The 27,765-nt window shown below is 38.2% G+C and overlaps 1 protein-coding gene across 1 annotated transcript in view; it reads left to right on the forward strand.

Moving 5' to 3' along the window:
• The first annotated feature begins 524 nt into the window (after window positions 1–524).
• LOC128617131 (alpha-actinin-2-like) overlaps window positions 525–27,765 on the forward strand; it is a 34,858-nt gene continuing 7,617 nt past the window's right edge. The window contains exons 1-13 of the mRNA XM_053640137.1: window positions 525–653; window positions 5,740–5,854; window positions 6,750–6,869; window positions 7,381–7,467; window positions 8,642–8,729; window positions 11,826–11,904; window positions 14,749–14,830; window positions 17,957–18,042; window positions 18,215–18,307; window positions 19,922–20,152; window positions 22,137–22,284; window positions 22,728–22,878; window positions 26,661–26,769. Coding sequence (XP_053496112.1) covers window positions 525–653; window positions 5,740–5,854; window positions 6,750–6,869; window positions 7,381–7,467; window positions 8,642–8,729; window positions 11,826–11,904; window positions 14,749–14,830; window positions 17,957–18,042; window positions 18,215–18,307; window positions 19,922–20,152; window positions 22,137–22,284; window positions 22,728–22,878; window positions 26,661–26,769 — 1,518 coding nt within the window. The remainder of the gene's footprint in view (window positions 654–5,739; window positions 5,855–6,749; window positions 6,870–7,380; window positions 7,468–8,641; window positions 8,730–11,825; window positions 11,905–14,748; window positions 14,831–17,956; window positions 18,043–18,214; window positions 18,308–19,921; window positions 20,153–22,136; window positions 22,285–22,727; window positions 22,879–26,660; window positions 26,770–27,765) is intronic.

Consider the following 27,765-nt stretch of genomic DNA (forward strand, 5'->3'; position numbering starts at 1 on the left):
CTATTGGTGAATTGAGCTAAATAATCTGACTCACTGAAAAGAAGCAGTTAAGAGGTATAAACATAACCTGTCTATCTCTACTTAGATATCTATCTTAGATGGCTATCTTACTACAGATAATTAGACATTATATTAACATGTTTTATTCTCCTTCAACGCTTTTAAATGATTTCACCAGGACAAATAGAGCATGAAGAGAAATCCAGGTGAAATGACGTGGATTATTCTTCAGGGTTTTAGCAAAACTTCTTATATCCCGGATCGTCCTCTCGGGTTTCACGGTCACTTGTCAGCGGAGACCCAGTTGAAGGTTCATCCGTCACGTGACGTGACAAGGTGATATCAGCCCCCGCGTGCGCGCCGTGTGTCCAAAAAGGGTGCGCGAGGGACACAGCGGCGGTGGGACGACACACGGGTTACACACAGGTTTGAACGTGTAGCATAGGACCAGCCGGGAATCAGCACTAACTTGCTCTTAGGCCCGGGTTTGTGTGAGAAGAGGCGATTCGATGATGATGACGACGATGGTGACGATGAAACAAACGGAGACGCAGTACAACAACGGTTACGTGCAGGAAGAGTACATGCTGCCGGAGGATGAGTGGGACCGGGACCTGCTGCTCGACCCCGCCTGGGAGAAACAACAGCGCAAAGTGTGTGAGATCCCACAATCCTGCTCTGTGTGTGTGTGTGTGTGTGTGTGTGTGTGAGAGAGAGAGAGAGAGAGAGAGAGTGTGTGAGAGTGTGTGAGATCCCACAATCCTGCCCTGTGTGTGTGTGTGTGTGAGTGTGTGTGTGTGTGTGTGTGTGTGAGTGTGTGAGTGTGTGAGAGAGATCCCACAATCCTGCCTTGTGTGAGTGTGTGTGTGTGTGTGTGTGTGTGTGAGTGAGTGTGTGAGTGAGAGTGTTTGTGTGAGTGAGTGTGAGACACTCAAGGTCAATATGGTCTTGTCTGACATTTTGCATTTTCCTGCCACTTTTATCCAAAGTGACTTACAGTTAAGAGCGGATACACCTGCTTCATCCCGTGTCCGCTCTGTACGCTCCGAGTTTACATGCTCTCCCCATGCATCAGGGCTTCCTCCGGGTACTCCGGTTTCCTCCCCCAGTCCAGAGGCTGATTAGGCTGATCTGTAGGCTGATTGGCATTTACAATGTGTGAGTGTGTGTGAGTGTGTGTGTGAGATTGTGCCCTGTGATGGCTTTGCGCTCCGTCCAGGGGATCCCCTGTCTTGAGCCCCAAGTTCCCTGGGATAGACTCCAGGCTCTCTGCGACTCTGTGCAGGATAAGTGGTACGGAAAATAGAATTGAATGGAACGAAGTAAACAAAAAGATTGTTTTCAGTCTCAATTATTCATATTCAGTCTAACTATAGACTAACTATGCACAATCACATCAGGCAGCAGTATAATTGAAATGTGGTATGCTGCCTACATCATGCAAATTGTATGTGTGTGTGTATGTGTGTGTGTGTGTGTGTGTGTGTGTCCTGAACTATCTAACAATAGAGCTCAGTAGCAAGCAGCTTTCCCACTGTGCCATCCCGGCAATGTGCACACTGCAAAGACTGTCAGCAGTTATATGATGTCCTGTAGATCAGAATGAACACAACGGCAACTAAATTTAACCTTAGGGTATAGGGTCTGGGGAACAGCCATCTCCACAGGGTGTCACCTTCCCTTAGGCATGATCACACACATACATTTTACACTGGGGAGTTTGATAGTCAGAATGTGTGTGTGTGTGTGTGTGTATTAAGTGGATAGTCTGTAATAAAATGTAACACCTGTTTGCTCTTTGTACCTGCCAAGTTAAGTGACTCTGAAAGACTGTCTGGACTGTGAGCATAAAAATCTCAACATAAACACATCATATATATATATATATAAACCTAATTTTAAAAAACACCCCATAAATTAGGCTTGTCTATTCTTTAACATGACCATATTTATTTTAGTGAAATGTCATTGCATTACTGCATTTGGCAGAAGCCCTTATCCAGAGGGACTTACACTAATCTCATTTATCCAACTGATCGGTTGGGGGTTAAGGGCCCAACAGTGGCAGCTTGGCAGTGCTGGGATTTCAACTCACAACTTTCCGATCGAAAGTCCAACGCCTTAACCACTGAGCTACCACTTCCCTTTGTGTCATGGGGATAGAGATGTTAGCAGTGACCTATCAGTCCATGTGGCCTTAATCCATTCAAATATTAGAGCAGTTTAGGTCACATAGATCGGTTTCCGAGAAGCTGTACATTGTTCTTCATGTTCATGTAACATGATTTATAAAAATACATTGGAAATGATCTCTTTCTCTCTCTCTCTGTCTCTCCCTGTGTCTCTCTGTGTGTCTCTCTCTCTCTGTCTCTTTCTGTGTATGTGTGTGTCTCTCTCTCTCTCTCTGTGTCTCTCTCTGTCCCTGTTTCCATCTCTCACTGTCTCTCTCTGTGTGTCTCTCTCTCTGTCTCTGTCTCTTTCTGTGTGTGTGTGTGTGTGTGTGTGTGTGTGTGTGTATATGTGTGTGTCTCTCTCTCTCTCTGTCTCTTTCTGTGTGTGTGTCTCTCTCTGTCTCTCTCTCTCTGTCCCTGTTTCCCTCTCTCTCTGTCTCTCTCTCTCTCTCTATCTATCTATCTATCTATCTATCTGTCTGTCTCTCTATCTATGTGTCTCTCTCTCTCTGTCTCTCACTGTGTGTCTCTCCCTGTCTCTTTCTCTCTCTCTCTCTGTCCCTGTTTCCTTCTCTCTCTGTCTCTCTCTGTGTGTCTCTCGTTGTGTGTCTCTCTCTCTCTCTCTCTGTCTCTCTATCTGTGTCTCTCTCTCTATCTGACTCTCTCTCTGTGTCTCTCTGTGTCTCTGTGCATGCTTTACCTCAATAACCCATAGGTGATGAATGTGCAAAATATATTGCTATGAGGTATTCTGCTTTCATTATTTTTTTCTGAGTGTATCTCTCTCTCTCTATAACACTTTGTATAATTACTTGAAAATATTTACATACATCTCAATGATCCTCAAGTTCTGAATGTAACATTCTGTATCTCTGCATGTGTATAGTAATTCAAGGGCTTTGGATTTGTTGGATATATTGCCACCTTGTATACCTGTGTAATAGTTATTTTCTCTGTATATAGCATCCTGTGTGACCTTAAATGTCATTTAGGGGTATTTAAATACGACCCAGTGTGTTTGTTATCTTAAATGTTGATTGACAAGCACTGTTTTTACGTGACATGCAGGCCAGGGCTGCGAGCCCAGAACAAACTTCAGCACGAGGTTAATTTATTACAGTAGTGGCACACAACACAGCTGACACAGACAGGAGAAATGTCCTTCTGTCCAACTTAACCTACACCCTTTGTTTGTTTGAGTTGTACAATAATCATAAGTATTCTGCATGTTTTGATGATTACTGAAGGCTAAGAATGATTCTCTTAGTAAGAAATAATATTCCACAGGTTGTGTGTCTTGTTTTTTTTTTGTGTGTGTACAGTACTCTACTGTATGAATCACTGAAAATTCATGTTTAACATGAAAAACGAACTGATAGACAATGTTAAGCTTAATGGATTCCAATGAATTCAGCTCATTCACCCGTTTCTCCTATTCTTCTGTGATCAGCATATTGCATGTATGAGCAGAGAGCTTTAACGACAGACGAGGATCCAGTAATGAGTGAGACGCACAAGAAATAAAACATTTCAATGAATAGTATAGGTAATGTTTCTACACTAGAGCTTGTAGCTTCTCGAAAAGTACTGTCTAAACTTCATGTTTAAATGATCACAAAGACATCTATAAAACTAAGCAAAAGGTCATCGGTCTCAGGTACAGTAGGAGGTGTGAGCAAAATTCGGACAGCAGACTTGCATGCTGGAAGGGAATCGCATGATATTAATTGTTCTCTCGATGATCAATAGTTTAGTTTTATACAGCATGTTGATTTTTCCATTCCTTCACAAGTTTCCCGGATTCGATCCGTTCTACTGGCCTAGATAGTGTTTCTGTTACTGCATAGCAAGTTAGTATCTCTGGACTTTTATATTCTAATAAAACGTTGAGAACTTTAAACAGTAAAGCGATTACTGCCTTTTTTTTTTGCATCTTTACAGTCTATCTCCTTCACAGACATGTGTAATTTCTGATGACATACAGTACTTTGTTGTTTTAATCAGTTTATCTATGACTGTGTTTACATGGACAGCAGAAATCTAATCATGGACCTTCTTCTGAATAAGACAGTATTGTGATTTACATGAGTCGCTTTTAGAATACTCCTTACATGTTCCCGTTTTACGTGTTATGGAACATAGAGCGATTAACGGCACGTCATTACGTCCCCACGCCACACCGTCCGACGTTCCCTCCAGAATTTCACGTATCAACATACAGTTGGTCTTCGTTATGGGACCGTATACGGTTTTGGGTGTTTGATTGTTTATTTTACGAAAGCTTCAAGTGCAGTTAATTATTTGTCATGCTATACGTGCTAAAAGACGACGGCGGATACAAATTCTCTTGTTTGCCGTCAAACGGTCGAGCGCTGCCGTGTGTGTACGTGTCCTGTCGCAAAATGCGGTGAAAACTCCCACACGACGTTAATAGTGTGATTAAGGTGTGTACGTGTCTGTAACACACGTCGATAATGCGACTAAAACAGGAATACTCCACACGTCTTAATTCCATTTGTGTTTACTTCGAGTATGACTTTAGTCGGATTAAGGTCATCAGTAATCACTGTTTACATGCTAGTTTCTTAATTAAGTATCGTCTTAATATCGGATTATTGTTGTTCATGTAAACGTACCGACTAAGTCTGTACAGGAGTTTTTTTGTGCTTGTTGTAGCCAAAAAATTGAGATTGTTTTGCATGGTCTGACCCGGTGATGTTTGTTGGTAAATGAGATAGCTGTAGTCATGTTCAACGCATGTGAAGCGAACAGGGCTTTGGCTGAATGCGTGTTGTGATGACGTCACATGACACATCTTGGCCCAAATCTGTATAAAATCTGCAGAAATTTTAAAATATTTTATATTTAAAAATTGTATATATTGCCGAGTTCCCATCCTCCGGCACCTCACCATGTGTATATACGAGTCTATATAAGAACACTGACCTTACTGTAGAGAAAAGCAGAGTATTTTAAAAAGAATAAAATACACATCTGATATGTAATAATGAATTAAATAATGATTAAATTATTTAAACAGCCCACATGTCCAGGAAGCATCAGGTTCATGATGCTTCTTGTACATAAATTGAAGTACTAATAAGCTAATATACTTTATCTGCTGTACTTATTTAGTATATTCATATAATAGCTTTAATACAAACTAATCCTTATATTTCATAAACTTTTTTACATAGAAAGAGTATCATAATCAATCACAATAAATTGGCTGCACTAAAGAATTGATACTTAAAGTATATTGGACAGTTTAGAATTGAGACTCTGCATATAAATTCCCGTTTTCATTAATGTAAAATCTTTCAGATCATGTCTGGAAATCCGGCTAGCGTTTATGTTCAGTTATTCGTCTTAAACCATGGTATTCAGTAATTAGGTAGGCGCAGTCCATTGTGTTGAATCCAAATCAGTGTGTTTGATAATGGAGTGAAAAGTGTTACATTTATAGTACATACAGTGTGTTATACACATTTTAGGGCATGCTTGAAATGTGTTAACTCTAAAGCCTTTCCCGATCTTGTTTTTCCATCTCTCTATCTGTGTGTCTCAGACTTTCACTGCATGGTGCAACTCACACCTGCGTAAGGCTGGGACTCAGATTGAGAACATAGAGGAGGATTTTCGTAATGGACTCAAGTTGATGCTCCTTCTGGAAGTCATCTCTGGTATTGTGATGAGACGATTTCACTCCATATATTCATTTTAATGAACTTTGTCTTAGTGTAAGTACTTGTGTAATACACACACACACACACACACACACTAATTAGTGTGTATATATATATATATATATATATATATATATATATATATATATATATATATATATATATATATATATATATAAAAAGTAGTAGTAGTAGTAGTAATAATAATAATAAAAAAATTAAAATAATAATAATAACAACAACGAGTCCCTGAGGTAACATTCTGACTATTTTTAAAGAAGGTGTCAATTATTATTTTATAATTGATAAAATAATATTTTATAATTTAATATAACAGTTTTAATTTCCAATAAAATTTACAGCTATTATTATTATTATTTATTATTGATGTTGTTGTTGTTGTTATTATTATTATTATTATTATTATTATTATTATTATTATTATTATTATTATTATTATTATTATTATTATAACAATTATTGGGTGAAAAGTAGAAATCTTGAATTTCAGAGTTTCTTAGTATTTGGTACGTCTCCTCTTTGCTTTACTGACTGTGTGCATTTGAGCTGGAATGGACTCCACAAGTTTGTGCAAAACCTTATGATCCGTTTTAGATCAAATGTCATCCGAACACGTGCTTCAGTGGAACTGATTAGCCATGAAACAAATAAATAAATAAATGCAGATTTCAATATGCAAAAATGTGCTTATTTAGGGCTGTAATATACACGAAGGCAGACCGATTAAACAGATAAATTGTAATCTTGGGGAAAAGAAAGCAAGGTCAGGGTCGACATGTGCTGTGTTACAGTAAGTAATGACTGAGCACTGCTTTTGGATAGAGTCAGAAAGTCAGAAACTTACTGTAAAAGCTGCTGTATTTGTCTTTAGGTGAAAGACTGCCAAAACCAGACAGAGGTAAAATGCGATTTCACAAAATAGCCAATGTGAACAAAGCCCTGGAGTACATCACCAGTAAAGGGGTAAAGCTGGTGTCCATTGGAGCAGAAGGTAATAAACCGGTGATGATATTTATTGTTGCTTATTACAGCTGATGCAAGCTAAAGAGCGTTTAAAGACACTGTATTATCTTGACAGAGTTTCTAAATACTGTATATTATAAACCAATAATAGCTGTTGCCCTAACCCTAGATTTATCTGTAATTGCTGTTGCCTTTCTAAATAGACAGAAAGAGAGACAGACTCATATTAGATTAAAGATAAATGTTTGTTTGTTTGTTTTTTTAGATTCTGGCTTGAAATCAAATACTATAGTTATTTATATGGGTTAAAATCATCTCAGCCTGTTAGTGAGTGACTGTAGTGTGTCTAAATACAGATTATGAGACCCAAGTATGATAGATAGTGAACACAAGGTATTTGTATTTATAGGTATAAAGTGTAGGTATATACTTTATATACAAGGTATAAAGTATTTATAAAAACTATAAATACTATCATAGAAAAGAAATAAAACATGTGGCACTTGGGAAGAGTAATGTGTTATTTTACATGTTTTTAGAGATCGTTGATGGAAATGTAAAGATGACATTGGGAATGATCTGGACCATTATCCTCCGCTTCGCCATCCAGGACATCTCAGTAGAAGGTAGGAAATGAAAATGCACACAGTGATACAAATGATCTCATCTTTTCCTTCATTTTATTTATTATATATATATATATATATATATATATATATATATATATATATATATATATATATATATATATATATATATATATATATATAGGCAGATTTTGTTTGCTAATATTTAGAGATGTTGCTGGGAATTGCATTCTGACAATCTACGTTCAAGATATGTTCACGTTTTATACTACGACATAAAAAACATCAGTAATACACCACTTGTGATTTTGTTAAGACGGTTAAATGAGTGGCTAAATGAGACTACGAGGTTGTCGGGGACGTTAAACGTCATCACGCCGAACAGGAAAACTCATCTACTACAGCCTCGTTGTGTTTATACTCGTACTCTTGCAAACTATTCCAACTCAAACTTTCCAACTTGCCGATTTATCAATTTAGAGTATTTTCCAGTTGCAGTGTTTTTTTAAATAAAGGTTGAAAGAGTTATCGGAAGCATAGCGGTGGTGACGTTGGGGTCATGCATCCCTGTAGTTCGTTTAGAGCCTAACGTTAGCTTTTTACTTCTGGTGAGTGTATTCAGGCTTCAAAATTCATAAAAAGCTGTGTGAAAATTACCTTCATAAACAAAACAGGTAAGAACCATAAAGTTTTGTTGGTCACAGAGCTTATTTTCTGCAGTAATTCAAAGGCCCTGTCATCCCTGCAGGATTCACTACTTGGCGAAGGTGTCCCATTCACAAGGCATGAGAAAACAGCTTTTGGTTGTTTCCAGAACATGAGAAAATGAAATCGAGATCACGAGAAAACAACTTTCGATATGTCAAGATCATGAGAAAATTAAGTTGTGATCGCCAGAAAACAACAAAGAGTTCATAATGCATGGCTGCTTAGGGCTTCTGTAGGGCTCAGCCTCGGGTGATTAACAGTTCAGATAATGCCCCTGGATTAGAGTGAAATGGAAAAAAAGATGAGGTGAGAAAAAGGTTTATTAATCCAGGTGCCCATGGCTCAATTTTTTCTTATATTAGCAATAATGAAATCTGCCAGACTTATTCTAGTTATTGCAAAAAAGCCAGCATGCAGCCTATTAATTTTTTGGTAAGACCCAGGATTCTTTTCTTTTACAGATATTATTTGATCTGTTGGTTATTAGTGGTGATTTTCTTTTCAGAAACCTCAGCTAAAGAGGGCCTGCTGCTGTGGTGCCAGAGGAAGACGGCTCCGTATAGGAACGTCAACGTCCAAAATTTCCACTGCAGGTGAGAGATTATGTACTTTGATAGATTCCATGCTATTACTGATTTAATAACCCTAACCCTAACCCTGATTTACAGGCCAGCAAAAACAAACGTGTATATACAGTATATACAGTACAGTGAGTAACAACGTGTTGTGAGCTTAAAGACAAGGGATTTTTTAAAAAAATAATTATTTGTACCACAGAATAACTACTCTCTCCTGACAATAATCATGTTTTTCTGCTGAAAATACCATACCAATATTCTGGTACTTAATGAACTTCATGATGCCATCAGCATCAATGATCCACTGCCATACAGTAGGTAGTCAACCAGAATGTCCATCACAAATCGAGCACAAAGAAACAACACCGGTTTTATGCTATTTAGACGAAATGGGGGTGGAGAATGTCGTCTCCGCTCCCGAAAACATTCTTGTTATATCTAAGGAAGGGAAAATAGTTACAGTGATTGTTTTAACGACACAAACAGAGCACAAATGAGTGGTGCCGATTTGGAGCGATTTGAGCGACATGGGCTGGAGAGTGACGTCACACAGCCAAAAAAAACCCAACAAAAAGATTAATAGCTCACACACCAAACCAGCACAAACATTCATTTTTGTGGCACAGATCAGCACAAACAAATGGCATAGTTTTGGTGATTATTTAATTTCAGGGGTGCCGCTGGGTTTTGGCTTTGTGACAAACATTAGAAACAATGCACCCTTCCCCTACCTCAGTCTGTCCGACATGACACCCTAGCAGCTGCATCACAATAAAACAGCTCTCAAGTTACCTGTTGCATGCTGTTTGGATTGTCGAGTTCATCAAACTGGTGCTTGAAATAAGGTTTGGATGAGTGTTTTTATTCTATAATAATAATATAATATATAATATATCAAATAAAATAATAATTAAAATGTTAAGTGAATGTGTTAACATTGGAATCCCTAGAAATGCATGAGGAGCCCCTAATCTTACTCCCCACATAAGCTGACCCCTCCTCTCCAGCACCATTAAATGCTTTATTTTGCAAATGTGTCGCAATCACTCAGTACTGTACGTTTACATGGACGAGAATAATCCGATATTAACCCGATTAAGACGATACTCTGATTAAGAAACTAGCATGTAAACAGCAATTATTGATGACCTTAATCTGACTAAAGTCATACTCGAAGTAAACACAAATGGAATTAAGACGTGTGGAGTATTCCTGCTTTAGTCGCGTTATCGACGTGTATTACAGACATGTACACACCTTAATCACACTATTAACATCGTGTTGGAGTTTTCACCGCATTTTGCAACAGGACACGTACACACATGGCAGTGCTCAACCTTTTTACGGCAAACAAGAGAGCACGGCTGCGTCCGAAACCCCGTACTAACCTGCTACAGTATATAGAAGGTGAAATACATGTATCTCAGCTACTGTATAGTACGTGGTTTCGTTCACAGCCCGTGGCTTCAAGCAGTCATCTATTTGCACGTATCGCACGACAAATAATTAACTGCACTCGAAGCTTTCGTAAAATTAAAAATAAAAACACCCAAAACTATATACGGTACCATAACGAAGACGAACTGTATATTGACACGTGAAATTCTGGAGGGAACGTCGGACCGCGTGGCGTGGGGACGTAATGACGTGTGCCGTTAATCGATCTGTGTTCTATAAAGTAAAACAGGAACATGAAAGGAGTATTCTAAAAGCGACTCATGTAAACACCTTAATCACAATATTGTCTTATTCACAATAAGGTCAGTAATTAGATTATTGCTCTCCATGTAAATGTAGTCTCTCGGTCAAAGTCATCCCCTGAGCCCTGAAGTGAACGCTTCAACTCAACTCAGCATTGAAGAGTTTATGTAGCAGTGTGTTCTAAAGAATTATATAATGCACCTGTTGATATCGTAATTTGAAATGCATACGTTGGATGTGTGTACTTAGTCTACAACGGTGTGTAAATATATGCTGAAATAAGGAATGTTAGGTTTTGTAGACCATGCTAAAAGAGAAAATATTTATATATAGTACAGAAATCTTGCTAACTTGAGGTGTAAAATGTGTTTTTATATCTTATTCGAGCGGTTATATTTTATATAAATGCATATATGCGTAAATGCATGTGTCTGTAACGTTGTGTGTAAATTTATTATGTAGTAAGACATTTGAGTTGTAAAAGTTAGTGCTGAGAGACAAAATATTCATGTCTATAATTACCCTGACATGAAAGAAGTTTTGAAATACATCTGTATCTGATTCCATCAGTATGCTTTGCAACAATAAAGTTGCGAAGGTCTTGGGAGAGCTCTTTGCTTTTACCCATCATGAGATGTTTCTTGTGTGACACCTTGGTAACAGAAAGGCTTTTTGTATACCATCAATGTGCTAACCCATCTGATGTTAATTTGCACAGATGGGAGGTATAATTACTTGCATATTTCAGCTGGTTCCTTGCCTTACCTTGCCTTGGAGAACTACTTTTTCTTAGCGTTTTCAATACTCTTTTTTTTTTTTTTTTTTTTTTTTTTCCTTTTTTTCATTCCACTTTATTACACATAACTTTATTTTTTTAATTAAGACTTTAATGTTGTGAATTCTTTATATTTCCAGATTTCTTGAGTTAATACTGATGTCTGGTGAAAATTTCATGTGAATAACCTCAGTGGAAATGTATTTCCTGAAAAAAATGTTGACGTGTTCAATACATATTTCCCCCACTGTAAATAGTTAGTTTAACAGCTCACATATAAAAAGCCCAGAATACATAGCATGCTTGGTTCAATTCCTGCAGGTGGACTGATTCACAGTCAAACTGCTCTCTCAGTCAATTCAGACCACTCTGTTTGATAGCTTTAACCTTGAGAAGGTTGACTAATGGAGCACTATGCGTCTCTGATAAATGAATCAGTTATATTCCTTTTGTGGTACTGCATGTACTCCTTTCAACCCTAAGGGTATTTTTTCTTTTCCTGTCTATTCTTTCGTGCTAAGTAATGGCGTATTGATCATATTGCGGTCATGCTACAGAAACAGATGTCATGTGATTTATTTATTTTTTCCACTCTGTTTTTTTCCCCCTGCTTTATCCACCTCTGGTGTGTTAAGCTGGAAGGATGGCCTGGCCTTCTGCGCCCTTATACACAGACACAGACCCGATCTGATTGACTACTCCAAACTCAGAAAGGTCTGCTTGCTATTCTACAGGCATTCTGAGTGAGAAGCTCGTGTCTGCTGCAGCATGCTCTGAGTCCGACACAATTTAGCGATTTACCAGTTCTAACACATCTGCTATAACCCATTATGTCTGGCATGCATATGTCTTAGAAACATTTTAAATGCTTTTAAATCAGTGGTCTCTTTAGTCAAAGCACCATATAGATACCACAAGGATTGTGCTCATGTATATTACATTGTGCCAGATTTAATGAATGCAGCATGTAATCTCTTATTCTGTGATTAGACAGTTTTAAAAGTACGCCCCTGTATAGTACATCCAAATAAGCTTTAAAATCGCTCAGTGTTGTGGAATGTGAAATTCCAACAAAAGTGTTCAGATGCTTTTAGGTTGGAAAAACTAAAATACCAAACAATGTCTGTACATTGTTTTATTTTTTATTTTACATTAAATAAAATCTAGCTCATGGCTACAGTTATGAACATGGCTAACGATCTCTAACAATTTGTCAGTTTCAATATGTGTAAGTAGGTCACAATTTAAGGATCCGTTTGTGATTTTTATTTATTTAGCCGTCTGCTACCTATGGGGATAGTTACAAGCACAAACAAGGCTTTTTCTTGATAATCCAACTCTATTCAAACTAAAAAATAGCTTGTATATTTAAACACGGTCCGTACAAGGTGCTTGAATTTGGCTTTTTAAAATGTAAGTACTGGGAAACCTTGGAAATAGGCATTTTTTAAAATCTAAAAATCTAGAGGTGCTTTAAAAAAGCGCTTGAATTATAAAAAGTTAATAAATATGAAATCGCTAAAAACTTCAAAGTGTTTATTTTCAAAAGAACAAGAATACATCCTTTCACTCAAAATATATCTCCCTGCTGCAGCCTCTCTTCCTCCTCCTCCTCCTCCACCTCCCTCTATTCACTCACTCATTGTGACCGAGACAGCGCCGGTCCACTTTTCAGACTCCTATAGCGACTTTGGCACTTTTATTTTTTTTTTTCCTTTTTTGTTTAAAAAAGCACCTAGTGACAAATCTATCGATTTTTTTGGGCAAACCTTGGCAACCTCCCATAGAATAGAGTGGCCAGTACTGCCCAGTGTGCACGGGGTCCTGCTTTCCCACTGTAGATACACCTCTCTCTCAATTCGATTCAATTCAATTCAATTCAGTTCAATGTGTGCTTTATTGGCATGACAAAATATTTTTTTTGTATTGCCAAGGCAACATATAACAGCAGACCAAGAGAAGTAGGAATTGAACAAAACATAGTAAACATAATAAAAAAAATAGTATTGAAAAAACAAATGAATAAGCAGATGCAAAGATAAATGTAAATTAATAACTAGATGCAACGTCATATAGATTAATGGGAACACAGGAATAAGGTGTTGAAGTGGGGTTCGGTGTCTCTCTCTCTCTCTCTCTCTCTCTCTCTCTCTCTCTCTCTCTCTGAGCAGCACGCTTCTAACTTTCTAACTCTCTGAGCAATCATTTTACATGTAAATATAGCCGAAATCACAACACAGCAGTTGTCTTTAACTTATGTGTATGGTGATTTTGTCAGATGATATCAAGCATATTTAAGCAGTGCAGAAAATGGGAACAGCTTTATTGGGAATTCAGCTGTATTAAAATACAGTATGTGACCACAGAGAGTAGGAGAGAAGCAAACAGATGTAAATGGCTGACAATAGGCACAATGCAAATACGACACGATGTCATAATAAAGATACTTATTAGCGCATGACATCACCTGGTGACATTTAGCGACTTTCCACTGAAAGTTGTTGGCATCAGTGCTGCTGTCACTCACCTGGAGTATACTGATGTTATGGTGAAGACAAAGCAATGCATGGGAAATGCAAATTTAGTCCAGTATGCCTGGAAAAGGCCATATAAAAATTGGTGTGTGTTTAATTATTATTATTTAAAATTTTTCTTTATAAAGAGCAAATAAAGAATATGTTTGAATAACATCTCCTGTGAGATGCACAGTGGCTTACTGGTTATCACATTTGCCTCACACCTGCACCTGCAGTGTTGGCGGTTCAATTCCTGCATCGCCCTGTGTGTGTGGAGCTTGCCTGTTCTCCCCGCTCTTCAAGAGTTTCCTCTGGGTACTCTGGTTTCCTCCCCCAAACCAAAGATATGTGTTGTAGGCTGATTGGCATCTCTAAATTGGCCATAGTGTATAAATGGGTGTGTGAATGTGTGTGTGATTGTGCCCTGCGCTGGGTTGGCACCCTATCCAGGGTGTCCCCAGCTTCGTGGCCTGAGTCCCCTGGGATAATCTCCCGGCTCCCCGCGACACTGTGTATGATAAGCGGTACAGAAAATGGTTGGATGGATGGATGGATGGATGGACACCTCTTGTATAGTCTTTGTAAACAAAACAAAGAATAGTGCTTGAAAAGTCCTTGACAGTCCTGGAATTTCATTGTGAAGAATCTGTATGAACCCTGTGTAATGGAAAAAGGGGCAAGACTAAAAAGCTCTGTTATGGCTGTTCTTAAGGTATCTTATGACTGTTCTTTGTATTGAAATCAGTGAATTTAAGTGAACAATCAAACTGTTTCATTTTACTATAAAAGCTCAATAATAATTATAATAACTAAAGCTACGTATGTTTCACATGTTTCTACATTTGTTCCCCTCACTAGTCAGTAACGCATCCTCTTGCAAAAGTGTGAACTAAATGGTCCCTCTAACACAGTTTCTAGTCCCTACAAGACGTCAGAATCCATCAAACTAAGATGGCCTAGAACTGTCAGCAGTTATCGTGTGGCAGGTGCTCTTAATAATCCTTTACACATCTGAGTGCATTCTTTATTCATGTATGTGCAGGATGATCATCTAGGCAACCTGAACCTGGCTCTGGAAATTGCGGAGAAACACCTTGACATCCCCAAAATGCTGGATCCAGAAGGTATGCTGTGCACTGCACATAGTAGATATTCAACACTGAGTTCATAGTGGGGCAGTGGTGGCTTGGTGGTTAAGGCTCTGGGTTACTGATTGGAAGGTCAGGGGGTCAAGCGCTAGCACTGCCAGGCTCTGGGTTACCGATCGGAAGGTCGGGGGTTCACGCCCCTTGAGCAAGGCCCTTAATCCTCTCTGCTCCAGGGACACTGTATCATGGCTGACCCTACAATGATGATTGGCATTGTGCTCTACAGAGACGGACACTAATTAAAGCACCAGGGCAAGTTGGTGACAACTTGCCCTGGCTGACAAAACCAGAAGTCCAAAAAAGCTGACAAACCAGAAGTCCAGTATCATAATCAGACATTATAAAAGTGCTGGTCAAACAATCGGATATAGGCAAAGTGAGAATCAAACCAATCAAACAGAGGTCAAACCAGAAAACCAATCCAAAAAACATAAGGAAAGTTTATCAGAATGTAATAAACACAAGGTGTGGAATTCTGGGAAATGGAGTTTGTGATGAAAGCAAATAGAGAAGTAACATTGTAATTATTTATGTAAGAGATAATCTATGTCTAGGTGTGCATCACATGATTTTAATGCATAACTTGAAAGCAAAGAACGAGAATAATTCACACTTAGCCGTGGATTATCCCACTCACACCATGGTCACTTGCCAGCACTGACAAGGTAAAGTTCTTTATAGGCAGCGTATTAATTTAGAACGGTGATTTAACTGACTGGAACTACCTGTTCATTACATGGTTTGAACACACACCTTCCAGCCAATTAGAATCGAGTGTTTAGACAGACCATGGTATAAAATTATTTAGCATAATTCCCACTCATCGCTGGAATAAAGAATGTAAATAAGTACTGCTTTTCTGTTAAAAACAAACTTGATTTATTAGGGGCCAAGCACCTATGGTGCATAGTTTTCCTATTATTCTGCTTCTGCCCCACAGGGAGTCTGTGGTAACCCTATGAACCGTAAGTTGGAAAAGGAATAAATTTGGCACACTCATAGTTATGACCATGAATAGTATCTGGACCAATTATGGCATCTCTAGGACCAACTGTATAGTGCCACCACTTGTTCAAAAATTCACATTTCAAATGTTTATAATTGTTGAACACTTTGTCCTAAAGAAAAGAAATTTAGTTCATCAGATTAGTCTCGTCATGGTGATCACAATCCATATCTTACATTAAGAGTCCATCCATTACAGTAGTTACCATTTTGAAATGTACAGTATTCAGTTTTTTTGCTACTTCTCATTCAAACTTTGTCCAATTCTTACCAATATTGGCTCAAATGATAAGTGGACAGAGCTGCAAAAAATTACTCAACAGAATTTTTATATTCATATCTGTTCAAAAGTTATGATGTCGCAAATTTAACGATGTTGACCCAAAATTGGATCAGAGGCTGTATCTCAGACAGACTTTGATCAATTGTAATGAAACTTGGTACACTTCAGCTGCATGATCTGAGGGTCCATGCTGAACTGCAACACCTGCAGGTTATGAGATTTGAAAAATGATTATTTTGACAGAAAATGATGATCTGGTGTCTCCGGATTCACTGGGTCATGGCGAATCCGTGGATACCAATTTTGCCAGGATCGGACAAAACTCCTGTATGCCATTTTGAAATGTGTCATATATTGTAATATCTTTTAAAATATTTGACATATCGGCACAACATTTAGAAGGATTCATTCATAGCATGTCCTCTAGGTACCTGAAAAATTTGAACACCGTGCCACCTAGTGTTCTATAGATATAAGGGTTTTTTTTTGGAGCATTGTGATAAACAACAAGCATTAATTCTAAAGGTCCTGGGTTCGATTCCAATGTGGTGCAAGTTCTTAAAAGTCTGTCTAATGTTTTGTCTTTCGCTTCCTTTCTTTTGTGGCTCAGCATTGCAGTAACCTTTCAACCTCTTGGCATGCAAATAAATGCCTCTGTTCTGTTCATTTCCTGTTCAATCTTATCCTCTGTGCTTCTGAACTTATCTTTTACTCATTCATGTACATTATATTTCTCCTCTTCGTGTTCTTCAGGCTCCGCATTGCGCTTGTTGCCCTTTTGGTGCTTGGCCCCTTTAAACTCTGCTTGCACCTTTAATTAAGTCTGGTTTTCATGTGAGAATGCAGAAGGTCAGAATCATTTTGTCAGAACAATTTTGTTCCTATCCCACTCCTTCTTCCCTGCATAATTTCCCATTTTTTACAGTCCGCTTGGCTCTTATTCCTTCCGTATGTATTTTTCTTAGCATCATTTCCATTCTCCAGCTGTACCCCAATTAATCATGAGTGTCCTAACATCATTTAAGAGCACATTCATTCTACACGGTTATATTCTTCCCTCCATGGCCTTTCTTCATGAATGAAATGGTTCATTCTTCACATTTTTTTGCAAAATTCCTACTTAGCACCCTGCTACCTGATTGATCCTACAACAGACATTGTAATGGGGTTTTGTAGTAAAGAGTCCTCAGTTCATTTTGCACATGGTTCATTAAGAGAATTGAATCACAGTTCTATGAAAGAAAACAGGATCAGCTGTTAACATAGTTTCACCAGAGGAAAGGATGGTTGAATAGGTTTGTCTTTTGCAATCTTGTTTTTCCTGAAATTAATGTTATCATGTAGATAGATAGAGAATGATGTTTCTTTTAATGAAGGATGTAAATATGTAAAAAAAACTGAAGCATTTTCCAACTTCACTTAATGTGGACTCTATTTATAGCTTCAGATGGGTGACGGATTAAAGGGAAAAAATGGAGGGAAAAAAAAACCAAACAAAAACGTTATTTATTTATTTATTTTTGCCAAACCTAATGGTATGTCAGGTGTAAAACTTAAGGAACACATTGTGATTTTGTTTGAAACCTTTCTCATAGAGCAGAGGGCATACTGACAATGCTACAACCGAAACAGTAAGCCGGTAAATAGGACCGTAATATCATGTACACCACCAGATCACACTTATCTCATCCTTGGCTTGTGTAATATTTAGTTTGTTTTTGCCTGTACACACAGTTTTTGGTTTTCCATTATTCCCCAGTGCATTTTCCATTTTTTTTGCTTAACCCACTTTCCTTTTCCCTCCACCACCTCAGACATCATCAACACCCCCAAACCTGATGAGAGAGCCCTCATGACCTATGTGTCCTGCTTCTACCATGCTTTTGCTGGAGCCGAGCAGGTACAGCTGTTTGACCTGATGTCATGCACATCTTATTCATGCAGGCTTTGACTTCACACAAGAATTTGTAAAGCCTTATCAGTCACTTTGAATACATATGCTACATTTAACAGTTTGCCTAAGCTAAATGATCAGATATACCATGTGTCTATGCACATATTGTCTCTGAAAGGCGGAGACCGCTGCTAACAGGATTTGTAAAGTTCTTGGGGTCAACCAGGAGAATGAGAAGCTCATGGAAGACTATGAGAAACTGGCCAGTGAGGTGAGACACACACACACACACACACACACACACTCATGTTCTCTGAGAATATACATCTCCAAAATGTTGTCTAATTTCCTGTAATCATTTAAGGATACTTCATATATAAATTTTATACCATTTCTGATTAGCTATCAGGTGTCCTTTAATTCATATCAGGACATGCATATAGTAGATTCAGTCCAAATCAGTGTCCAAAACAAATTCTAAATCAGTGCTACTCATAATATCACTACTGTACATTCACGCAGATTCATGCGTTCATGAGGTTAATGAGAAGAGTCCATAAGAACAGCCCTTTTTTTAATTTGATGTTCCTAACTTTGGAAATATATATTTATTTTTCGATGAGTTGTGAATATTGATTTTTTTTTTTTTAATATATTGGATCAGTGTGATTGCTGTGTAATTTCAGCCTTACAAAGCAGACTTACGGCCTGTGTGCTAGCTAACTAAATTATTACTAGCCTCACGATTCCCAGTTGCTTCCTGGTTGCCTAGCAACAGTGTTGCATTTAATACAGAATGTGGTCAAGTGTGCCTATTTCAAAAACTTTACAGTTTGTGATATAGGCTTTGATAAACATTTACATTTATTCATTTAGCAGACTGCTTTATCCAAAGTGACTTACGAACGAGGAAAAACAAGCAGAGAACAGTACAAGTAGTTTTACCCTACAAGATTTTTAATTGAGTTCTAGAGGAGCCCAGAGTAGAGGTATAAGAGCCAGTATAAGTGCAGATTTTTTTAAACACAAATGTCCACTTTAATAGGAACACCTGCTCATTTATTCAGTTATGTAATCGGCCAATCGTGTGGCATCAGCAGGTCATAAACTTCTGTTACTGCTCACATCAAACATCAGAATGGAGAAAAGGTGTGATCTTTGTGACTTTAACCGTGGCATGGTTGTTAAACATTGAGTGAGCGACAGTTCTGTGGGTGGAAACACCTTGAGAGGTGAAAGGAAAATGGCCAGATTGGTTTGAGCTGCCAGGAAGGATATAGTAACTTGTATAATCACTCTTTACAACCGTGGTGAGCAGAAAAGCATCTCAGCATGCACAAAACATCAAACCTTGAGGTGGATGTGGATGGGCTACAACAGCAGAAGACCACATCGGGTTCCACTCCTGTCAGCCAAGAACAAGAACCTGAGGCTATCATGGGCACTCACCCAAACTGGACAGTTGAAGATTAGGGGAAGAAATCACCTGCTCTTTTTCTAGTCTTCAACTGTTCTACTTTTAATAATTAGAAATTGTTAGATACTTGCCTGTAAACTGAATCCAGTCCATCTGAACACTTTTACTTTGTCTGGCGTTTTGGAGCCTGGCAGTAATTGTCCTTGTACTTGTATCCAACTGCCTCCACCTCATTGTGACAAGGGCACTGTTAATAAATGTTAACTCCAGTTGGGATGCTTCCTTTTAAACTTGGTAGAGATTTTTTTTTTTTTAATTCAAAATTTTTTGGAGTAGCTACTAAAGGCTAAATGTACTGAAGGTACTGCTATGAACTGAATGTCCGGCTGTTCCCTTACTGTGCATTTTTAATCCCGTTCTCTTCTACTCTGGCTTTTCCTTTCCCCCTTTCCTCTCTCTCGTCTCTAGCTTCTTGAATGGATCTGCCGTACTACCCCGTGGCTGGAGAACCGCTCTTCCGAGACCACTATGGCGGCTATGATGAAGAAACTCGAAGATTTTCGTGCCTATCGTCGCGTTCACAAGCCGCCAAAAGTTCAAGAGAAATGTCAGCTGGAGATCAACTTTAACACGCTGCAGACCAAATTGCGTATCAGCAACAGGCCTGCCTACATGCCCTCTGAGGGGAAAATGGTGTCGGTGAGACGCCACACACACACACACACACACACACACACACACAATGCACTCAAATAGATTAAATACAATTGTGCTCGTAAATTTACATACCCCTTGCAGAATCTGCAAAATGTTAATCATTTTTCAAAAATAAGATGGATCATTAAAATTACATTTTGTTTTTTTGTTTAGTTCTGCCTTAAATAAACTATTTCACATAACAGATGTTTAAATGTAGTCCACAAGACACAATAATTACTAAATTTACACAAATGAACCAGTTCAAAAGTTTACATACCCGTGGTTCTTAATACTGTGTGTCGTTTCCTGGATGATTGTCCTGAGCGGTTAAACTGCCCACTGTTCTTCAGAAAAATCCTCCAGGTCCTGCACATGCTTTGCTTTTCCAGCAACTTCTGCATATTTGTCCCTTTTCCAGCAGTTCCTATATGATGTTCAGATCCATCTTTTCACACTGAGGACGACTGAGGGACTCGTACACGACTATTACAAAAGGTGCAAATATTCACTGATGCTCAAGAAGGCAACACGATACATTAAGAGCCGGGAGGTGTAAACTTTTGAACAGGATGATCGGTGTAAATTGTTATTATTTTGTCTTCTGGGAAATGTGTAAATATGTTATGTAGCTTCTGAAGCGCAGTACTAAATGGGGAAAAAAAGATGTTTCAACAAAATAATAACCAATTAGTTTATTATATGTGGTACTGTAGATATCCCTCCCTTAGTAAATGGATTAGGTAAAACAATGAGCTTGACAGTTCATCAGAAAAGGATGACAAATAATTTTTCTAAACTACGCACCTGCTAACACTTTGAAAAAGTTATTATTAGGTCAATTACACTTCTGTTTCAACTGTTGGAATGAAGGAAAGCATTTGTTAATTAAAAGGTCTTTGAATAAAAATGGACTTTTCTTATACCAAGTGTGAAATAATGAGTTTGACAGAGAAGGAGGAAATTAATGATTGACAATCACTGGGCCAAGAGCATGCATGCCATTTGAAAGGTCTCCTAATTTGAGGCCATATCTTGAGAGAGTCCTGAGAAACCACAGGGTTTATTAATCGCAATGAGAGAGGGGCAGATAAGGCTGAAAAAAATTGGAAATAATTCTTATTCATTCTGGGGGTCTTGCTATTCTAAATAAACTGGGTTATACTCATCAATCAAAAAATACAAATTTTGCTAGTACATTCATTTTCATAATATTAATGCAGCCTGTTAGAGAGATGGGTAGATTGGATAATAATGCAGAAAATGTTTTGTAATAGTGACTCCTAGGTATTTCAAAGCATCTGACACTTTTAAATGGATGGGTGATGAATGTTTGATGGTCCGTTGTAGGGATAATTGGGAATAACACTCTTGGAAAAATGAGTCTTGTATCCTAAAATTCTCCCAAATCGCTCTAATATTGCCATGATGGCTGACAATGACTTTGAAGGGTTTGAATATATATAATAATAAATCATCAGCATACAAGGACGCTTTATGTTCCCTCCCTCCTCGGACTATCCCGCTGTAGCTTCTACCTGCGTTTCGCAGTTTGGTCTTCACCGGGTTAAATGCAGGTCGCAGTTTGCTGACTTTTGGGTTCACGTCAGGGAAGATCTGCACGAGGATCCCCTTGTAGTAGAGATGACCTTTGCTCCTGGACAGTTTATGATAATTACTTTTGAACATGAGATTGAATGTGGTTCATTCTAACACAGCCGCATCCACGATTACAAAAGGGGTGTGTAGACTTTTCTTATATCCATTGTAAGCCAAGCCCACTGTGAAAGTGATTAGCCAGTTAACAAGCCCTCTGTGAAGGTGATTATCCAGTTAACAAGTCCTCTGTGAAGGTGATTTTCCAGTTAACAAGTCCTCTGTGAAGGTGATTTTCCAGTTAACGAGTCCTCTGTGAAGGTGATTATCAAGATAACAAGTCCTCTGTGAAGGTGATTATCAAGATAACAAGTCCTCTGATTCTCTGTAGGACATTACGAGCGCATGGCAGGGTCTGGATCAGGCAGAGAAAGGTTATGAAGAGTGGTTGCTGAATGAACTTCGACGTCTGGAGCGTCTTGACCACTTGGCTGAGAAATTCCAGCAGAAGGCGTCCACCCATGAGAGCTGGGCTAAAGGTGAGAGTGTGCATCATTAAACACAAACGCTCAAGAGAGACAACAGAACACCTGATTTAAATATGATTAAATACTGTACAATTCTAATAAACACTAAGCCCAAATGTTTCTGAAGCAAAATATCAGCAGAATGTCTCCAACGTGACTGTGATTAAATCATGTGGATTAATTCATGTAATTAACAGTAACTTTTTAAAAAGAAATTAAATCACAGTCATTAATTACTATTTTATTTGCTGAGCTAGACTGCACGGTATAGTATAACATGAAGTATTTTATTGTGTATATAATGTATGTCGTGTTACTGTGCTGCACTGTGCACACATGGCTCCTGGATAAATAGATTCATTCATTCCAACCCCTGTTGAGCTGCACAGATGGTCACAATATACAACAACGCAGTCTTCTGCCTTCTGTGTGTCTTATGTGTGTGTTTGATGTAGGTAAAAACGAGCTCCTGACTCTAAAGGACTATGAGCGTGCCTCTCTGACCGAGGTACGGGCTCTGCTCCGGAAGCACGAGGCGTTTGAAAGCGACCTTGCCGCGCATCAGGACCGAGTGGAGCAGATCGCAGCCATTGCACAGGAACTCAAGTATGAACACGTCCTGTTTCTTCCCTTTTGCACATGAAAAAAGATCAGAGTGCCAGTGGTGAACATTTTGGAGCAGGTACAAAGGCTTGGACCTGGTGGTTAAATCTGTCATATTTCCTTGACATGTCAAGCTTGGCATATTTTGCGAACAACCATTGTTTGCATCGTGTCCGTTGTGTAGTGTAAAAAAAAAAAGGTCCATATAAAATGCTAATAAAAATAAAGAGAAGTGATTTGGAAATATATGTTGTCATCCAGTGACGAGTATGAGGGAGTGTGAGAGTGATCACACCTGCTCCCCATTCACACCTGAGACCTTGTAACACTAACAAGTCACATGACACCGGGGAGGGAAAATGGCTAATTGGGCCCAGTTTGGACATTTTCACTTAGGGGTGTACTCACTTTTGTTGCCAGCGGTTTAGACATTAATGGCTGTGTGTTGAGTTATTTTGAGGGGACAGCAAATTTACACTGTTACACAAGCTGTACACTCACTACTTTACATTGTAGCAAAGTGTCCTTTCTTCAGTGTTGTCACATGAAAAGATATAATCAAATATTTACAAAAATGTGAGGGGTGTACTCACTTTTGTGAGATACTGTGTATATATATATATATATATAATATATATATATATATATACCGTTATATTATTGGTTTGTTCATGCGTCTGACAGGGAGAACACAGGCTGGACTTGTAAGTAAAGTCTGGTAAATAAAACCACTTGCTGTCTGAATATTTTCATCAACTGACAAAATGTTGTTAGTATCACAGACATCATGATCTCTCTGTAAAGAAAAGAAAACAGATTGTTCATGATCTAAGATCTTCATATCGCCCTTTTGGAGCTCATGCAAATTACAGAGGCAATTTTAACAATCGAGAAATTCTGTTGGCAAATTTGGATGAAGAATGCCGTTGTGCTGACTCTCTGCTAGCTGCTGGTTTTTCTATGAAGGTTCTGTGTGGATCATTGTTATCTAAACCAAATGAATATTAATGTGTAGTATTCATATTTCTGAAACATCTTGGCTATATTCTGTTGAAGAGAGAATGTCAAGTGAGTGTCTTTTTTGAGCAGTTGTGTTATTAGCTGTCCAGTTTCAAAGTTACCAGTCGAATAAACTCTGCTAGTTAAGCTAGTTAGTATGAAACATCTGCATTAGAAGACACACTAATGATTCATAGCATTCCATACTCTAAAATACTCTAAATCCATATTTACACCCTGATCGTGTTTCAGAAATATGAAACAAGAAAAGCGTGAGGTAGTTGTTCCAACATTGTATGGCAGTGTTCTGATGCTCTGAGCTGTGCGCAGCATGTGGTGTATTTAAAGATCTTGTTTTGGCAGAGTGGGTGAGCTTCTCTTTTGTTTCTGTTAGAAATGTGACCTGTAATGTTGGCAAAACACCTGCTGTGTAAATGTCCGCTCTCTCTCTCTCTCTCTCCCCCTCTCTCTCTCAGACCAATATCACCATAATGATAATTAGAGACTACACACTGTTGTTTGTCAGAGGCAGTAGTGATAAGTAGACTTGTTGTTGCGTGATGTTATGTAACAATTTGTAACTGGGAGCATACTTTATCTTTTTTGTAGTACCCAAGGTCATGACACGTTATTTAATCCTACCCTAGCACTTGACTGTGTTTATTATGTTGACGCTTTATGTTTATAAGGTCATTGTAAGATAACGAGGGGGTAAAATATTCAGGTCATTTCAATTTTTGTACTGATTATTCATTTTTAAATGAGTTTTTAATCACTTTGTTTTTTCATTTATTACTTAGTGTATATTTATTACTTATATATATATATTTATTATTGCACCTATCATATTCTATTTTTGTTTGTTTGTTTATTTATGTTCAGGTTTTTCTATGCAGTTAAAATATGTTAATTCGTTACACATTAGGGCTTGACTAGTGTTCTAGCTGTGCAATATTGTAATCTTTTCCCTTGAATTGTGGACATTGATTTCTGCCTGGGTCATTGTGTGTTTGTGCGACACACACACACACCCACACACACACACAAATGCACACACACATACAGTACACATTGTTCTGGGTCAAGGTCAGTTTGTACTCATACACCTGCATTAAATTACTGAGGGGTCAAGAGGTGTGTGTGTGTGTGTGTGCATGCAGTGACAGCTGTAAAGGCTCAGCAGGTTTTTATATTATACTGTATTTATATTTTAAGACACTGCATGTTTCTGATGGTTTGTGAAATTGGCAAACTTCCTTAAAGCCTTGTTTATCTCGAGCTACTGACACCTGCAGAGGTTTTGACTATTCTGATATTCTCCATTATTCGAACATTTTCATTATATGTGGAAAAAATATACATCACTTTTGGCCCAATAGCAACCACTTATGTTTTCAAAAAAGCAAGTACATCTCTCTTTCTTTCTTTCTCTCTATCTCTCTCTCTCTTTTGTGCTCTCTCACTTGTTGTCACATTCTCTGCTATATTATCACATCCTGATCTCACACCTTTACTACTAAAAACGTGTTTCTGGACTTTAGCTATGAGGTGAAAATGCACCATTAACTGTGTTCTAAGTTATAGTGCGTGTGCACACACACACACACACACACACACACACACACACACACACACACACACATAGAGTGACAGAGAGTGAGAGAGAGAGACAGACAGACAAGCATACACATATAGACACTAACAAATTCACATTATGATATTACGTGTAAGTGCATTCAATTTAACACACATGTGTGTAAGAATTTAAAGTTAAGTTGTTGATTTTGGAAACTACTGCATTCCAGCATAAGAACCTTATCCCATCTGTGAAACGTGGTGGTGGTAGTATCATGCTTTGGGCCCGTTTTGCTGCATCTGGGCCAGGACGACTTGCCATCGTTGATGGAACAATGAATTATGAAGTATACCAGCGAATTCTACAGGAACATCTCATTACATCTGTCTGTGATCTGAATCTCAAGAGAAAGTGCGTCATGCAGCAAGACAATGATTCAAAGAACGGTTAAAGAAGAAAGTTAATGTTTTAGAATGGTCAAGTCAAAGTCCTGACCTTAATCCAATAGAAATGTTGTGGAAGGACCTGAAGCGAGCAGTTCATGTGAGGAAACCCACCAACATCTCAGAGTTGAAGCTGTTCTGTACTGAGGAACGGGCTAAAATTCCTCCAAGCCGATCTGCAGGACTGATCAACACTTACCGCAAACGTTTAGTTACAGTTATTGCTGCACAAGGGGGTCACACCAGATACTGAAAGCAAAGATTCACATACGTTTGCCCCTCACAGATATGTAATAGTTGATAATATTTCTCAATAAACAAGTGCCCTAGTACAATATTATTGTCTCGTTTGTTTAATCGGGTTCTCTATCTACTTTTAGGACTTCTAAAAGATTTTAAAAAGCTGATCATGTTTTAGGTCATACTTATGCAGAAATATAGAAAACTCTAAAGCATTCATAAACTTTCAAACACCACTGTATGTACAATGTGGCCAAAACACCCAAGTCTGTTTTGTCTTCCTGTAGCTTAAATATTAATAGCCTTCAAATCTTTATAATGAATGCATTAAGTTTGTCAGCATGTTGTATTGATATTCCTCTGCTGCCAGGAGTCGTGTTTCTTTGTTCAGTTGAATCATGCGTTCAGCAGTCAGTGCAGGCTGTCATTACAATGTCAGTAAAAGAGAATGGACAGAAACAATAAGTATTTGTTGTTCACATTCTCTCTCTCTCTCTCTCTCTCTCTCTCTCTCTCTCTGTGTGTAGTGAACTGGACTACCATGCAGCTGCAGCCATTAATGAGCATTGTCAGCAGATCTGTGATCAGTGGGACCAGCTAGGAACTCTGACTCAGAAACGGAGAGAGGCCCTGGAGGTATTATTATTATTATTATTATTATTATTATTATTATTACCCTTTGTTCACCGGTGTACATATTTTCCAAAGCAAAATCAGAACCAACACTCAGATTTATATTTTGCACTATATATTGTGATTGAATTCACATAAGAACAGCATGTTTCATGTACTCAACTCCAGAGTCACAATCTTTTACACAGTCAGTCATCAGTACACCTGAGGTCACCACGTAGACCCCCCCCTTTCACCTCAGCTCCACCAACAAAAAGCTAATCTTTACCATCTTTCAAAAGCTTTGAGTAGATTTATTTAATGCTGTATTATTTTATTCACTGAGTGGCAGCAAAGGACAAAAAGCTGTTCAATAATAAATTGTTTACTGATTATGTAGTGCATATCTACAGTATCTGAGGAATTTCACCCTAAAATATGTGCTTACGATGATCGAATTTGCATTCAAACGGTGAACATTTCTGCTTTTTTTTTCTTTTCTTTTTCTCCCCGGGTCGCTACAGTTGAAACTCACTGTACATATTATTCTGATTCACAAACATGCTGTTTATTTGGACAGTATTGCACATATCATAACATTTCTTCACTCGGATAGGACTTGTAATTAGTTTTTCTTACATTGTTTAAGGTTTGCAAATATTTGTGACATATCCGTTGAAGACGCTATAAATGTGCATGTGGTAACCTAGGTTACAGCACACCGCTATCCGTATTAATTAATCGATTAATTAATTAGAATTAAATATTATATAACTACAGACCCAGTGTCTCAGGTGTGGCTCAGTTCTGTGTAATTCTGACCTTGAGTCTGACGGTTTGAAATTCATCAGTCTGTACAGAATTGCGCAGAGGTTTTTTTTTATGTGATTGTTGTGGCCAAAAATTTAGCTGTGGCTTTTTTCATATTTTTTGCCATGCAATTTTTTTTAGTTTGTTTGTGCGTTTTTGGGGGGAAACTACTTTGAATTGCGAAATTGCAACTGCACGCAATTGTTTTGC

The sequence above is a fragment of the Ictalurus furcatus genome, chromosome 13, assembly GCF_023375685.1.
Source record: "Ictalurus furcatus strain D&B chromosome 13, Billie_1.0, whole genome shotgun sequence".
NCBI classification, from domain to species: Eukaryota; Metazoa; Chordata; class Actinopteri; order Siluriformes; family Ictaluridae; genus Ictalurus; species Ictalurus furcatus.